An 11,422-nucleotide genomic window follows, 5' to 3' on the forward strand; every position below is an offset into this window, starting at 1 on the left:
GATGCACGGGGTTTCCAACAGAAGCAGCCGAGCGGGAAATCCAAACAAACACGAAAAAAGGGGGGCCGGGAGGCTGGCCGGTCGTTCGTGCGGGCTCGGCGGCCGCGGCGCGGTGTTATCGGGGCTGGGGGTTAGTGAGGAAAGGGAGGGTACGGTACCTCGGTTATTGAGTGGTGAAAGGGAGGGTACTGCTGCCGGCTCAGGCGCCTGGCTGCGGGGGCGCAGCCAGCGCCCGCACACACAAAAAACAGACGGGGCAAGAGGGGGGGTGGGAGTGAGGCAGAGGAGGGGTCGGATCGGATCGGCTGCAAGGAAGGGGCTGCAGGCTGGGCGTGATACTAGGGTGGCGGGGTGGGGTGGAGGGGTCCCAGGGCGCGCCCGCCGCCGCTCAGCGCGGTGCCTGAGGCTGGCCGGGCAGCGGCGGCGGCTGCTGCAGCAGCGGCACCGAGGCCAGCAGGTGCTGAAGGGTGTCCATGCCCCACTGCTGCTGCTGCTGCTGCGCCTGCTGGGCCTGCTGCTGCTGGTGGGAGTGCTGTGCGTGCTGCGGTGCCTGCTGCGCCTGCGCCTGCTGCGGCGCCAGAGGCTGTTGGAGCAGCGAGGAGAGCAGCACCTGGGCGCTCGCCTGCTGCTGGGCGTGCTGCTGCGCCTGCTGCTGCGCCTGCTGCTGCGCTTGCTGCGCCGCCTGCTGGGCGTGCTGCTGCGCGTGCTGCTGCGCCTGCTGCTGTGCCTGCTGCTGGGCGTGCTGCTGCGCCTGCTGCTGCGCCTGCTGCTGGGCGTGCTGCTGCGCCTGCTGCTGCGCCTGCTGCGCGCCCCACAGCCCCCCCTGCCCCGCCAGCAGCTGCTGCAGCGCGGCCTGCGCGTCGCCGGGCGGCGGCGCCGCCGCGGGCTGGCTGTTGAGCAGCGACAGGCAGTCTGCCAGCAGGCGGGGCACATCCAGCTGGCCCTGCTGCGCCGCAGGGAGGGAGGGCAGCTGCAGGAGCGAGGCCGGCAGCTGGCCGCCCCCCAGCGCGGCAAGCAGCTGCTGCGGCAGCAGAGACGCGTCCCCGGGGCCTCCCAGGCCGCCGGGCGGCGCGCCGCCGCTGCCGCCGCCAGCGCCGGGCCAGGCCCCAGGCGCCGACGCCGCGGGCTGGCTGCCGGGCTGCAGCGCCGGTGCGGCCGGGGGCGGCGCGCTGGCTGCGGGGCGTGGTGGCGGCGCGCCCAGGCTGCCCGCCGGCGCCGGAGGCGAGAAGGCGCCGTTCTCGCGACGCCCCAGCAGCCCACCTTCCTCTGACCTGGCGCCCGCCGCCGCCTGCAGCTGGCCCAGCGAGCCGGACGGCCCCTGGTGCTGCTGCTGCAGCTGAGGCGGCTGCTGCTGCTGCTGCTGCTGGGGCTGGGGCTGCTGGGGGGCAGCGGGCGGCGGCGCGCCGCCGCTGCTCGCCGCCCGCGCCGCCACCGCGGCCAGCAGCACTGCGGCGCCGCCGCCGCCACCGCCGGGCGGCTCCACAGCCGCCGCCGCTGGCAGGGGGGGCGCCGACGGCCAGGACGGCGGCAGCTGGCCGTGCTGCGATCCAGAAGAGCGCTGGGAGGCGGCGGCGGCGCCGCTGCCGCTGTCGCCGCCGGTGCGCGGCGCCTGCTGCTGCGCCTGCTGCTGCGCCTGCTGCGCCTGCTCCCCCTCGGTGCCGGCCCAGGAGGGGGCGGGCTCCGCGCCGTAGCTTCCAGGCACCGAAAAATGGGGCTGCTGCTGCGCCTGCTGCTGCTGCTGCTGCTGCTGCTGAGCTTCCTGCTGGGCGGCCTGCTGCGCCTGCTGTGCCTGCTGGGCGGCCTGCTGCGCCTGCTGTGCCGCCTGCTGCGCCTGCTGTGCCTGCTGGGCGGCCTGCTGCGCCTGCTGTGCCTGCTGGGCGGCCTGCTGCGCCTGCTGCGCCTGCCACCCGCCCGCCTCGAGTTCCGGCTTGGGCACCGACAGCACCAGCAGTGGCGGCGCCTGCTGACCTGGCGCCTGCTGACCTGGCGGCGCCAGCACACCCACAAGCTGCATCACCACCGGCAGCAGCGCGGGCAGGTGCGCCTCCACCAGCGCCCGAGGCATCAGCTCCACAAGCTGCATCAGCTGCTGCAAGCAAGCGTCCACCTGCGCGCGCCACGCCGCCGCCGCGCCCGGCCCCGCGTTTTGATGCCCCCCCGCCGCCGCCGCCGCCTGCCAGGGGGGGAAGGCCGACGAAGACTGCTGCAGCTCCAGAGCCTCCAGCGCGGTCAGGCCGCCGTGCCCCGGCGCCGCCGCGCCGCCGCCGCCGGGCCCCAACGCCAGCTGCTGCGGCGGCGGCTGCCAGGGCGGCAGCGCTGAGGTGGAGGTGCCGTGCGGCAGCTCCCCGGCCGGCCCCTGCTGGTGCTGGTGCAGCTGGTGCTGCTGGTGCTGCTGTGAAGGGTGCGCGGAGGGGCCCACCCCCGCCGCCGCCAGAGTCTGCTGCAGCCCCGCCGGCAGCGGCGGCCAGGCGGGGAGCGCGGTGTTGGAGTGCTGCTGCTCCAGCAGGTGCGCCACCTGGGCCTGCCACGACTCTCCACCCAGCTGCGCTAGCATGCGCGGCGGCGGCTGCTGCCAGCGCGGGTGCGCCACGGCGCCCGCCCCCGCGCTTGCCGCCGGGCGCAGCTGCACGGGGCCGCGCTCGCCGCCGCCGCGCCGACGCTTGTAGCCGCCGCCGCCCTCTCCTCCTCCAAACCCCGCCCCGCTGCTGCCGAGCAGAGGGGCGGTGGCGCCGCCACTAGAGAAGGCCAGCGGGAGCGAGCCGCCGGCGGTGGGCAGCGGCAGGGAGCCTCCCGCCGGCCCCAGCCCCCCTGCCGTGAGCCAGCTGGGAGTGAGAGATCCCGCCGCCGCAGCCGCCGCAGCCGCCGAGAAGGGCTGCCCAGAGGCCAGCGAGGCTGCTGCAGAGGAGGGGGGGGGAGGAGGCGGCGCGGTCTTCGCGTGGAGCGGCGCCAGGCGGGCGGCAAGGGCGGGGCGCGGGGCGCGGCAGACGGCCTGTCGTGCCGCGCCTCGCGACGGCAGCAGCGGTAGAGGCAGGCAGCAAGGAAGCACACACAACCGCCGCCGGCGTCGGCAGATGAAATGCCATGCCGCGCGCACACGCACACACCACACGCAAGCACGCATGAGCACGCGCGCACACGCACACATAACCGCGATCGCGCCAACAGGCGGAACACCCTCTCCCCCTCCCCACCACACACACAGCCTTCCCCCTCCCCACCCCAACGCCAACCCTAAACCCTTGACCAGGCCCCTCACCGTGGCTTGGATCGGGGTCAGGCAGGGCGACGTCGCCCGAGGCGACGGCGGCGGCCACGGCGGCGGCGGCCGCCGCCGCCTGCTGCGCCGCCCACTGCTTGCGGCGGCGCAGGCGCCGCCGCTCCGCGTGCTTGGCCAGCTGCTCGCGACAGGAGCGCATGGATGCATCAAACAGCTCCACCCGGTGGAAGCGGCCGCACTGCGGGGGAGGAAAGGAGGAAAGGAGGGAGGGGAGGGGAGGCAGGGGCGGGCGCGGTGAGGGAGGTGACGGCATGCGCGGCGGAAGCGGCGGCACAGGATGGGCAGGGAGGGAGGGGAGGAGCGGAAGAGGGTCGCGGGGCGGGGCGCACGGCGGCAGGCGAGGGCTGCGGGGGTGTGTGGCCCGAGGGCGGCTGGCGGCGCAATGTCTATGCTTGGCCAGCCACCCGCTGTGCCAGCCACAAGCAGCGCTGTGCTGCTGTACGCCTGTACCGCGCCGCCGCCGGGCCACCCACCTGCTGGCAGAAGCGCTGCTGGATGCCGTCCACAACCACCGACTCGGCGGCGGCGTGGTCAGGGCAAACGCGGAAGCGCTGCAGGCGGGGGTGCGGGCGGGCGGGGTGGCACGGCAGGGAGCACGGGCGTCAGGCACAGGCGCAAAAGAATGGCAGGCGGCCTGCAGCGGCGGTGCCTGGGTGGGCGCGCGGCTGAGGGGCGGCCCGGCGGCGGCGCGGTTGTGGGTGCTGCCCGCGGCTGCCGCTGGCGGATGCTGTGGCGCAGGCCCGGCCTGTGCCGCCGGCAGCCCGGTGCTGCGTGGCACGCCTGCCGCGGAGGGCCAGCTGGCTGGGTCCGGTGCAGGGCAGGGAGGGCCGCGCCCGCCGCCGGCGAGTGCCAGCGGCGGCGGCGGCGGCGCCGCGCGCGCCACTGCACGGGCGCGGCGTCGCTCGCGGGCCTGCCCAGCCACAGACCGTGTGCAACCCGGCTCCGGCAGCTCCCCGCCAGGCCCAGAACCCACCATGTTGAACATTCTGCTGCTGCGCAGGTCGGTGCCGCACACTTGGCAGCACAGCTGGGGCCCTGACTTGCTGCGGGGAGCCGGAGCAGGGGCCGGGGCGGCTCCCAAGCTGGCGAGCTGCTCCGCCGCAGCGGCCTGCCCTGCCGACTGCGCCTGGTGGAGTTGGGTGGCCTCCATCTGCGAGGGCCCCGCGCCTTCAGGGCCCTCCATCGTGCAATGGAACCCGAGGCGGCAACGGAGGTCCGAGCAGGGGCGTCAGGCACGGAGAGGGACTGCCCTGGCGGGGCTGCGTGGCGAGGGAGCGGCCAGCTGCCGCTGAAAAGCGCCGCAGCGGGCCAAGGACGAGCGGATTTCAGGGTTGGGAGGGCCTGTGGGGCTACCCGTATGATTTATTAGGTAACCGCTCCCCGTCCACACCAGGTTTCTGGCTTGGGAAACGGAGCCTCATTTGGCCTGCAAACGACGAGTACGGTGTCGAGCACAGCAAACTGCGCACTGGGCAAACAGGCCTTTAAAACGCCTGTCGCCACTTCCCGCCGACCTCCGCCTTCAGCGCTGCGCCCCCCTCCGCCGCGCGCGCACAGCCTCCCTTGACATCCTTCCAGCCACCGCTGCGGCTCCCTACTGGGCGCACCAGCCTGCATGCCGGCATTGCCAATGGACTGACCTGGGGGGCAGGCTGTGCCTGCCCTGGCACCCACAAGGGGGCCCAAGCCGGGCGGGGGGCGCATGCTTTCCACCACGAGGCTTCCGCTTACTGAGCAGCTGGACACCTCGCTGCACACCCCAAACCCAAACACCACCATGTCCCTCCCTGCCCCTGCCCCACCAGCCGGGGTCCGCCACCCGCCCAGCCAATGCACGCGGCGCATTGCCTGCTGCCGGCCGAGGTTCGGCGCTTCCCTGGCAGAGCTGCTCCTGCTCTGTGGCCACGCCACCTGTACCGGCTTACACGGCACCCTCGCCGGACCCATCATTCGGTGCCATGCAAGCCCACCACGCCCCCAGGGCAGTGCCGCCACATCAACCACCAGCTGGCAGCAGCAACGTGCACCTCCCGGGTCCCCCCACCACCCACCTCACTGAGCAGTTGGCAGTTGCTGCCCTGCAGGGCCTCCACCAACTGCCTGCCCTCCCCTCCGCTCCCCCGCTTTACAAGCAGCACCTGGGGCGGAGCAGAAGCGAGTCGGCGTCGAGCTGCGCCTGGAGCAGCTGCGAGCTGCTGAGTCGGCCGGAGATGTGAGCGGGCGCGGGCGGCGCATGCGCAGAGTGCGCACTCTGTGGTGCGGGTGAATGAAAGGCGGGTTTGAGTATGGGAAGAAAGCAGTGAAGGGAAGAAAGGCATGACATGTGAACAAGGTACACGAGGGGGGTGAGTTGAGCATCCAACGGCAGGCTAGCCTGTTGGGGAAGTTTGCAAGGCAGAGGGCAGCATGCCATACAACGCGGCGCATGGGGTATGGTTTCGCAGCACAGCGACATACACGTCTGCAGCATGCCCGCATGGTTTCACAATTATGATGGCATGAGAGCACAAAGCGGCCATTCCAAGATGGCCGGCATCGTTTTATGAAAATAGAAGAAACAAGAGGGTGGGCCGGCAGCAGCGCCCTCTCCGAGAGAGTCGCTGGAGGGCTCGCCAGCCCGCCGCCCAGCGGTGGCGGCACCGGCAGCGGCAGCCGCCCAGGCACTCAGCCCATTAGCCGGGACGGCGGCAGCAGGGGCGGGAGGCGGCCCGGCTGGCTGCGCCCCAGCAGCGGGCCAACGGGGGGCTAGAAGCAGGGCAGGCGCAGGATTGCCGCCAGCTCAGCGTCCAGCAGGGCAGCCGCTGCGCCAGCTGGCTCCAGCTCAGCACCGCCGCCCAGCGGAGGCGCCGCCGCGGCGCCGCCCCTCCCGCCGCCGCCCTCCCACCGCCAGGGCTGGGAGAGGGATGGTAGGTCCGGCCGGGCCGGGAAGGCCGCCGGCGCTGGCTGCCTTGGCACGGCTGGAGCCACGCCGCTGTGCGGCTGACTGTGCGGGGCGCCCAGCTGGCTAGCGCTGGGGCCAGAGCAGAGGATCGGGCTGGGGGCGGCCGCATGCAACCCTTGGGCACGCCACTCCGACGGAGATGTAGCTGCCCATCGGTGCCTGCACTCAGACAAGAGAACAGGGGGAGGGGGAGTGCGCCCCATCAGCCAGCCAGCAGGCCCAGCAGGTGCACCCAGCCCGCCCGCCAGCCAGCCAGCCTGCCAGCCGGCGGCCCAGCCAGCAAGCAAGGCGAAGGGCATGCAGGCGACATGCTGAAGCCGCCGCTCCCGCACCGCCGGCAGCGGCGCCACAGCAAGGAGCGGGAAACGCCCTGCCGGCGGCTGCCGGCGTGTGTGCGGGCAGGCGGCGGCGGCAGGCCGCTGGGCTGCACGCAGGGCTGGGCAGGCGCATGCGGCAGAGCGTGCCTGGCGCTGGCCTGCGGCCGCCACGCCACGTCAACGCCGCTCGACGGCGCCGTAGGCTCCCTGCCCCGCTTCCGGCCGCGGGCGGAGCGGGGCGGGGATGCCGCTGCCCAGGCGTGGGCGGCGGCGTGCTGGGTGCCAGCCGAGGCGCGCCACACCACCGCCTCCTGCCACACCTCGCCCCCGCTGCTCCTCGTGCCGCCTGCCTGCTTGGTGCCGCTCCTCGCGGGGCTTGCGCCCCGCTGGCGCCGGCTGGCGCTGCACCGGCGGAGGCAGCGAGGAGGCGGCGGGTCGGGCACGGGCGCGGCGAGGCACAGCCCGTGCCGCGGCGGGCGTGGGAGGGCTGGGGCGCGAGGCGAGGGCTGAGCAAGCTGCACATGAGCAGCGCTGTTCCCAGTGCTGCTGACCCAGCCCATCCCTACTAGGCACTGGCAGCACCTGTGCCGGCCTTGCTGCCGTGCAACCATGCGTGGGACGGGCGGCGAGCGGCAGGGCAAGGCAGGGCAGGGCACCCACCCAGGGCCGCCACCCAGGGCCGCCACCCAGGCCATCCCACCCACCTGCGCTTGCTCCCCAGCGGCTGCGCATCGTGGCACGGTGCTAGGGGTGGGGCACCAGCGCCAGCGCCCGAGCTGCCGGCTGGCGCCGGCAGGCGGGGCGCCCCGGGTGCCGGCGCCGCCGCCGGAGGCCGCCCCGGCGCGGCGGCGACCGCGGCGGCGGCGGCGGCGCCTGGCTGGCGGGGCGGCTGGCGCTGCCTGATCGTGCGCGGCGGCGGGGGGCCGCTCCGCATGGGCAGCTCAGCATCGCCGCCTCCCAGCCAGGCCCAGCCACCCAGCCAGGCGGCAATGTCGGCGCTGCTCTGTGCTGCGAGGTCCTCGGCCATTGGCGGCGTGTGAGGGCCCAGGGCTGGCCCACTGGAGGCGGCGCCGGCGGGCGGCGACAGGCGGCCCGCGGGCTGCGGCTGCTGGGGCCGCGCCGCGGGGGCGGCGGCGCGGGGGCTTGCCGCGCCGCCGGGCCGATCGAGAGAGCAGAGTGCTGGGCTGCCGCGTTCTGCTGCGGGGTGCGGCCGCTGGGGTGCTGCACAGGCAGGTAACCACGGAAACATGGGAGAGAGGGGATGTGGGAGCCTGCCTGTTGGCCATACCACTCGGAGCTTGGCGGCGGCGCAGCTGGGCGGCGGCGCAGCAGCGGCGGCGCCACGCGAAACGACACCACCGGACCGGAGGCACATTCGGGGCAGGGCGCCCCGTAATCGGCCACACACGATCCCGTGATGACGCAAAGGCTGGCCCCTCACCCGCTGCGGCGCTGCAGAAGGATGCCGCCTCGTCCGCAGCGCCCATCGACGTGACACCACCTCCCCCATCCTCCAGCAGCCACTCTATGAACTCGTCATCGGCCACCCCATCGAATAGAGAGGCGATGCAGGCGCCGGCCGGGCTTTGCACCAACTGCGGGGGCGGCTCCGGCGGCCAGCGGCTCACGCTCACGCTCAGCTGCTGGCGGGACATGGCTGTGACGAGAGCCGCCTGTGATGCAACAGACGGAAGGTGACTCGCAGCCGAGGGATCATAATCGCGCAAGAGGTGAGTAGCATTATGCGTCCAAATTTCGCCAATCAGCTGGCGATGGCACATTGAGGATTGGCGAAATGCGGGGGAGCCACCCTTGCGCCTGGCACAGCGCAGCGGCCACATGCGGCGCCGCTGTTGCTTTGTCGGCACTTGCCTCCCTTTTGGGGGACTGGGGGCGAAGCCCCCAGCAAGCTGGCGCTTGTTTAACACTATGGAATGAAGTTCCTGAGGAAAATTGGCCATTTCTCCTCAAAATATTGGCGATGTCAGTCATGGGGGCTGGCGACGCGCTGGCGATGTCGCCCCGCCGCCTGCCCTCATTTAGCCAGCTCTGGCTGGCGATGGCCTTCGGCCAATCGCCAGCCAGAGCCGTTTTTTGGCCCGATTTCGCCAGCTTTCAGAAACACTGGTAGCATATGCATGCCTTCTGAGCTGGCGCCTGCGCTCGCCGCGAAGCTGCCAGTATTGGCGGTGGTGGCACGCATGCATGGGCCCAGCCAGCCATTGCAGTCTCCAGCCAACTGCCATGCTGATGGCCGGAGTGGGCAACGCTGCCATATGCCATGCCTGCGCCAGCCTGCGGTCGGCATGAGCAGCCGGCAGCTTGCAGCTCTTGCGGCGCCGGCGGCGAGCGCCAGCCGCGCGCTGCCGGCCCCCGAAGCATGCGGCGTGCAGCACGAGTCTCCTGGGTGCCTCCCACTCATTGAACTGCCCCTCCCACTGGTCGGTTACAGCAACATGCATGCAGGCATACCATGTCTAGTAGGTGCAGGTGGGGGCGGCGGCTCCCTCGCTTGGCACATCGTCGGACGGGGAGCGGCCACCGCGGCGGAATGAAAGGGCGCTGGGCAAGCAGCTGCGGGCAAGAGCGGAATCGGTACAGGCTAAATCTAATCCGTTCGTCTAGTCTCCAACAACAGCAGCGGCTGGATGCATCTACATGGCAGCGCTGGCGGCGGGCTTGGAGCGCTGCACAAGCTAAATATGGGGAGCAGAGGGGATGCCATCCGGTGGACTGGACGGCCGCCCACGGGAGCGGCAGCCACTGCTAGTACTAGTAGTACCAGTACCAGTACCAGTGTGTACCAGTATGGCGGCCTGCCTGCCGCCACATCAGAAGCGTGCCAGGAAGGCGCGCGCATCCTGAGCCTGCGCCAGTCCTCTTCTGCCAACGGCGGCAAGCCGCACAAGGTGTCCAGGCCGGGCGGCACGATGGCGCAGGGTGCCAGTGGCGGCAGCTGCCAGGGCTGGCCGCGGGAGCACGGGCGCTGCGCCGCCGCAGCAGCCGCAGCTGCACCGCTGCCGCCAGCCGCGTGGCAGGCGGCGGCGTGCTCCTCCGCAGCCGCGCGCGGCGGGCCGGGGCTGCCGCAGGCTGCTGCCGAGCGGCGGCGCTGCCGCTCCGCTCCCACGGTCGGGGTGCGAGCTTCCAGGGTCCAGGCGCCGCCGCCGCTGCCGGTGGTCGGCCCCGCGGCTGCCTGGGCGCTGCACTCCCACGCCCGCTCCAAGGCTGGTGACCCTGGCGCGGCGCTCTCCCGGTGTGCGGTACCGGGCTGGCTGGGCTCCAGGGGGCCGGGCCGCGTCATGCTGGTGCGGAGTGGGGCCGGCGGCGCTGTCGGCATGAGCCGGAGAGGGAGGGAGGCGCCGTCATCAGGGGCCGTGTCCCGGCCGCCCCACCCCTCTCCCATGCCGCCACCGCTTGCGCACAGGCCAGCCGTGGCCTGCCAGCCGCCCGCCGGGCCCAGCGGGACGCGGCCAGCCGTCGCTTCGGCTACCGGCCAGCGGCCGGCGCCCTGGACGCCGCCGTTTGCTGCGCGCTCCTCCCTCTCCGCCGCCGCCAGCAGCGCGGCCCAGGGGCCGCCCCTGGCCGCTGAGCGGCTCAGCGTGGCCTCCCGGCAGCAGCCTGCGGCAGAGCAAGCGCGGCAGCGGGCGGTGTTGGCAGGGTGGGGCGGGGAGGCGAGCCGGCACACGGGTAGGCGTGCCTGCAGAAACCGCCTGGCACCAAACAACTCAGGTGGTTTGGGAGGCAGGAGGCACTGGCAGTCACTGTGGCACGTACGTACCGCCTGCTTCAGGTGCGTCGGCGGCGTGGCGCCCGGGAGGCGTGCGGCTGCTGCTGAGTGCATCCGCCATACCTTTGAGAGCCTGCCTCTGGCTCCGCCTGTGTGGGAGCAAGCGTGGGGATGCGGCGCCTCTCTCTCGACTGGATGCCTGCAGGAGGCCACTGGCAACTGCCTGCGGCAGGGGGGCGGCGCGCAAGGTGGAGCGGGTGAGGAGGAGCCACCATGAGAGAAGCCAAGAAGAAGAGCATGGATCCATGCATGGTCAGGTGAAGGAAAGGCAGTCTGACATGAAGGGAGTGCGGCTGCTTGGCGGTGGGGCGGCAGGCCGGCGGCGGGTATCTGGCGCGGCAGCTGGCGCGGCGGCTGGTTATGCCGCGGCGAGCTGCCTGCCACACGAACCTGCCCCCGCCCGTGGGAGGCGTTCCCGCGCGGCAGCCCACCTGAGCAATGCGGCCGAGGCACGGCGGGAGGGGTGGCAAGGGCGGTGCTTGGAGGGAGGGTCGTCGAACTTTCACGATCGATCGAAGGGAGCAGCCTACACTCAGGGCTGCCCGGTTGAGGAAGGTGTTGATGTCAATTTGTGCGGGATGCACGAAGGGATGGTGTTGGAAATTGCATGCCGAGGGCCCGGAGGCTATGTCATGTCCGGCTGCCACATCAGCTTCTGCCACGCCGCTGGTCCGGAGACCTCCGTCATCACAAACGGCAGGCTCCCTGCTCACGACCCGCGGGGAAAATAGTGAATCATGAACTCATGTCAGTGACGCACCCTTGCAGTCGAGATCTGGGCTGCCTCGGTGTGCCAGGGCGCCGGCGCTCCGTGACGATCCAATGCCGGCTGTGCCATCCCAGCTTTCTTCCCCACTGCCGTCTGTGCTGTAGAACTGCGAAAATCGAAGGCTGCAGCTGGATGCAAACCTGCTTGCTAAATCGGGTCATGCATGGTAGTGTGACTGGCAGAGCGGAGGTGGCGCCTTGCCACTGACTCAGTCTGCCGACATTCCCACAGTACACTACAGGCTGTAGACATCCCGATGTGCATCCACCGCAGGCGGTTGAGCCGCACGGGCTGCAGCCTGTTGGCGCTGCCCGTCGAGGTGGATGAGAAC

General features: G+C 72.4%; 2 protein-coding genes across 2 annotated transcripts in view; one reads left to right on the forward strand and one right to left on the reverse strand.

Annotated features, from left to right (window-relative positions):
* CHLNCDRAFT_140992 (expressed protein) overlaps positions 1-278 on the forward strand; it is a gene marked incomplete at both ends in the record, with an annotated part of 5,066 nt that extends 4,788 nt beyond the window's left edge. The window contains one exon of the mRNA XM_005843425.1: positions 252-278. Coding sequence (XP_005843487.1) covers positions 252-278 — 27 coding nt within the window. The remainder of the gene's footprint in view (positions 1-251) is intronic.
* Positions 279-388: 110 nt separating this feature from the next.
* CHLNCDRAFT_59250 (hypothetical protein) overlaps positions 389-11,422 on the reverse strand; it is a gene marked incomplete at both ends in the record, with an annotated part of 11,985 nt that continues 951 nt past the window's right edge. Inside the window, 11 exons of the mRNA XM_005843459.1 lie at positions 389-2,895; positions 3,257-3,455; positions 3,751-3,828; positions 4,251-4,320; positions 5,416-5,528; positions 6,856-6,937; positions 7,240-7,756; positions 7,977-8,130; positions 8,164-8,301; positions 9,330-10,153; positions 10,314-10,485. Of these exons, the coding sequence (XP_005843521.1) occupies positions 389-2,895; positions 3,257-3,455; positions 3,751-3,828; positions 4,251-4,320; positions 5,416-5,528; positions 6,856-6,937; positions 7,240-7,756; positions 7,977-8,130; positions 8,164-8,301; positions 9,330-10,153; positions 10,314-10,485 (4,854 nt within the window). The remainder of the gene's footprint in view (positions 2,896-3,256; positions 3,456-3,750; positions 3,829-4,250; positions 4,321-5,415; positions 5,529-6,855; positions 6,938-7,239; positions 7,757-7,976; positions 8,131-8,163; positions 8,302-9,329; positions 10,154-10,313; positions 10,486-11,422) is intronic.

The sequence above is a fragment of the Chlorella variabilis genome, assembly GCF_000147415.1.
Source record: "Chlorella variabilis unplaced genomic scaffold CHLNCscaffold_30, whole genome shotgun sequence".
Taxonomy (NCBI): domain Eukaryota; kingdom Viridiplantae; phylum Chlorophyta; class Trebouxiophyceae; order Chlorellales; family Chlorellaceae; genus Chlorella; species Chlorella variabilis.